Below are 1029 nucleotides of genomic sequence, written 5' to 3' on the forward strand. Positions count from 1 at the left end.
AAAGGGGAAAATCCTCCTCCAAAAGGGATTTCCTTATGAACTCAGACCCAAGTCTAGTGTGTTGGGTGTCCTTCACTGTCCTTGAAATGACCTCCAGGCCAGGCTCTGCCCACACTGGACCCCAGCCCTCCACTACAGAGCGGGCTGAAGCCAGTTCACTCTCTTGGCCGTGGAGGGAAACCAGACCCTTTACTACCTCCCTCTCCCTTTCTCTATCCGTCCACCTAACCCTCAGCTCTCAGCTCGTGGGTGCCCTCTGCTGCCTGGCCCCCTCACAGGAAGGGGAGACAGAGCAGGAGGCTCCCCATTATAAGTGGTGCTGATGAGGCTCCAAGGAGAGGGCATATGTGGAAGAATTCTTTTATGAAAATAAGTTTATTTCTGTGCTTATTCTAAAGCAAACATGGTCACAGTAAGAAAGGTGGCAAGTACAGAAAAATAATAAAGAAGAAATGAAAGTCACTGGTTAATTCAACCACCCAGAGGGACCCTGACGAGGCTGTTACTACCACCCGGGCTGGCGTGTGGGCAGGAGACCCAGGTGCACAGAGCACGTGACCCAGGACAGTAAAGGCATTCGGCGTCCGTCCCGGTCAGACGTCTGCTTTATTCAGACCCAGGTGACCAGAGAGCCAAGCGTCTCTCTGCCTCACCCTCCTACAGACAGAACATCAGAGCTCGTCCTTTATGTCAAAATGGGGCTGGTCTTCGGGCTTGAAGTCCAGGTTGGGACTGCCATCCTCGTTGAGGATTCTTCGGGCTGTGTAGCCGACGATGGGATATTTGGCTTTGTACACTTTGGTGAAGACGTCATCCAGGGCTTTCAGCTCCTCAGCCGTGAGGCCCGTCTTGAGGAGAAAAACCCAAGAAACGGGTGGGGGGTGGAAATAAGGGAATCATGCTTGGCACGGCCTTTTGCCAACCCCACCCTACTCTCCCCACACCCCTCGTGCAAGAGAAAAAACACCTCAACAAACCAAATAATGGACAACTGACTTTGTAAGAGACAACCCTGTGGGGTGGGGAGTG

The 1029-nt window shown here is 52.8% G+C and overlaps 1 protein-coding gene across 1 annotated transcript in view; it reads right to left on the bottom strand.

Annotated features, from left to right (window-relative positions):
- Window positions 1-356: 356 nt before the first annotated feature.
- NENF (neudesin neurotrophic factor) overlaps window positions 357-1029 on the bottom strand; it is a 2469-nt gene continuing 1796 nt past the window's right edge. Inside the window, exon 3 of the mRNA XM_005865164.2 lies at window positions 357-848. Coding sequence (XP_005865226.1) covers window positions 672-848 — 177 coding nt within the window. The 3' untranslated portion in view covers window positions 357-671. The remainder of the gene's footprint in view (window positions 849-1029) is intronic.

This window comes from Myotis brandtii, unplaced genomic scaffold, assembly GCF_000412655.1.
Source record: "Myotis brandtii unplaced genomic scaffold, ASM41265v1 scaffold197, whole genome shotgun sequence".
NCBI lineage: Eukaryota > Metazoa > Chordata > Mammalia > Chiroptera > Vespertilionidae > Myotis > Myotis brandtii.